The sequence below is a fragment of the Trypanosoma cruzi genome, genomic scaffold, assembly GCF_000209065.1.
Source record: "Trypanosoma cruzi strain CL Brener 1047053517083 genomic scaffold, whole genome shotgun sequence".
Classification (NCBI taxonomy): domain Eukaryota; phylum Euglenozoa; class Kinetoplastea; order Trypanosomatida; family Trypanosomatidae; genus Trypanosoma; species Trypanosoma cruzi.
The window spans coordinates 302,090-304,608 of NW_001849564.1; the positions used below are offsets into that span (position 1 = coordinate 302,090).

The 2,519-nt window shown below is 54.5% G+C and overlaps 2 protein-coding genes across 2 annotated transcripts, besides 2 other annotated features; one reads left to right on the forward strand and one right to left on the reverse strand.

Moving 5' to 3' along the window:
• On the reverse strand, positions 1–603 carry Tc00.1047053508875.10 (uncharacterized protein; the record flags this gene model as incomplete). The annotated part of the gene is made up of 1 exon (XM_797638.1): positions 1–603. A coding segment is annotated over one exon (603 nt), but the record flags the coding sequence as incomplete, so codon positions are not given.
• Positions 1–2,519: a sequence feature (areas not merged during assembly with more than two copies in the genome that could not be assigned to a particular haplotype).
• On the forward strand, positions 1,836–2,519 carry Tc00.1047053508875.20 (mucin-associated surface protein (MASP), putative; the record flags this gene model as incomplete). Its single annotated transcript, XM_797637.1, has 1 exon — positions 1,836–2,519. A coding segment is annotated over one exon (684 nt), but the record flags the coding sequence as incomplete, so codon positions are not given.
• Positions 2,153–2,233: a sequence feature (GA-rich).

Below are 2,519 nucleotides of genomic sequence, written 5' to 3' on the forward strand. Positions count from 1 at the left end.
GCATCCGCCCCGTTGCGGAGAGCATTGAGACCGGCCATGGAAAACCGTCAAGGGACTTAGACACGGCTGCTCCCCAGAAGCATCCGTCGCCAGAGGAGAGGGAATTCGCTTCAGGTGCCACGACGGCAACGGTGTGCTCTTGCCCAGCGACACCGCGGGTGCGCCGCAGGAGGCGGAGAAGAAGCGCGATCTTCCGGACATCGAGGATGTGGCCGCCGATGGTGTGACGTCTGTTGTGGGACAATCATTATGAGATGAGGCCGCCAGCGACAAGGCCGGTGGCGGTGCCACAGCCACGGGACCCAAGGGCCCTGATGCCGCTGATGCCGCGCAGGGCGCCGTGGACCCTCCGCCGAGGGAGGATGAAGCGGCGGTGGTGCGCGGGGGTTGGGAGGCAGACATGAAGGACGCCCCGCCTCCGATCCACGGCAGTAACACTGCGGCTGCTGCTTGTCCCTTTCCGCTGATTCTTCTGCTTGCCGCTGCCGCCGCGGTGCCAACACTCAGCAGTGGGTGCAAGAGAGAAAGGCCTATATCAACTGGCATGTTCCTGTCAGTATATACATACGCTCTGCTTTTCTGTATAATTTGTACCAGGTACATGCTGTATGCACTCTCCCTCTTTTGTCGGTCGCTGATGTGGCGGCACCACGCTTGTATTATGGGTTGGGATAAGAAATTGTTTGGCTTCTTCTGAGGGATACTGTGGGGTGTTTGTGTGCGTGTACGAGGGATCTGTGGGTTTTGATTTCCCTATTTTTGTTTACCTGCTTTGGCATTGTGTAATGGTACTTCCCTTCTCCATTATGTGTGTTCTGAAGTGTTGCTAGGGCACCGGGAGCGGATGCCTGTTGATGCACACCGTGCATTATGCGCTACATTGGTGGGAGGGGAGACTGACATAACTGGCGGGATTCAGTAAGGCGCATTTTGCCCACGGACCCTGCAGCCGCAGCAGCCTGAGTGGCGCTTTGCATATGGACGTGTGGATTGTTTCTCTCTTGTGAGGCCTTTTCTACTGCGTGTCATTTTCCGCTCGGGTACCGTGCCCGTGGCAGCAGCGGCGGCATCAAAAGAGCATTGCGTGTTTGGAGAGTCCTTGATTGAGTGCCTGTCTTACTTCTCTGTTCTGTCGATCGATTGTACCGTGTGCCGGCCAAACGGTTGACATGACGTTCTTCTGACGGCGGGGTCCACGTGACATGATGTTGCGTCGCGTGCTTTGTTGCGGGTGTGTGATTTCAGCAACGGTTTTTGGGCGGTTGCCTGTTGGGTCGTTGAGGGCGGCGTGGCGACGGGTGTGGATGGACCCGATTGTGAGCCGTGGCTGTTCGTGCGGGGGAGCCGCGGGAAGGAGGAGGCAGCGGAGCGATGGACTCACGAGGAGTGCGGTAGCGTGCAGCCATGAAGATTGGCGACAGGGTACTCACTGCCGCTGTGAGTTGCCGTGTGTGGTGTTTGTTTCTGTTATTATTGCTTTCGTTGTTGGATGTGGCCGCTGTGGGGGAAGACTTTTTTTTTGCTTTTCTTTTTCACGCCGGTTTGGCATCCTTTTCTGCACCGGCATCACTGTGTTCCTGCCGTACTGTTGCGTCCTCTTTCCCTTCCATTTTTGGGGCAGCTGCGGGTGGGTTTTACATGCCGTGGAGTTGTGTGCCGTGCTGTCCGGTGTTTCATTGTTGCCTGTTCTTCCTGCGTGCACGCGTCCCCCATGGTCATGACAACAACCCTCATGCAAACGCTACTCCTCCTTTTCCATGCTGCTGATGTGTGTGTGTTCTTCTCATCCTCCTCTCTTTGTCCCTCCCTAGACTGAATGTGCAGCCGTGATGATGATGACGATGACTGGCCGTGTGCTGCTGGTGTGTGCCCTCTGCGTGCTGTGGTGCGGTGCCGGCGGTGGTGAACCATCTGAAACACCTTCTCCAGCTCCTCCGGATACACCGCACGAAAAGAACCCTCAAAAAGAAGAAGAGGCCTTCGTTGGCACTGGACAAGGTGTCAAAAATGATGAACCGGAAATACCACAAGCACCTGCACCAAAGGCGTCAGAATCACCGGTAGTGTCAGCGGAATCATTACAGGCACAACAATCCGGAGGAGGAGCATCAGTAACGGCAAGTGCAACGACGGACAACAAGGATCAAAATGCAAAAGAAGATAAAAAGGAGGAAGAAGCTAAGGATGACGACGAAGACGAAGAAGAGGAAGAGGAAGAAGAGGAACAAGAAGATCGTGACAGTATACCTGATGGTCGTGAAGAGGAGACGGAAGTAATAATATCAGAGCAAGAGACAGAACAAGACAAAAAAAACGCAGGTAATCAGGCACCAACGGAGACACCTGGAGGTCCAACCAATAACGAAGAAATAAAAACAGCAACAACGCAAGTGAATGGACAGCCCAGCCCTGAGGATTTAGGGGATGTGAAACAATCAGAAGAAGTCCAAGGCGAAAAGGACTCAAACCACAATCCACAAACAAAGAGCGTTGCCTCCATCGCAGCCAAACAACAGAAT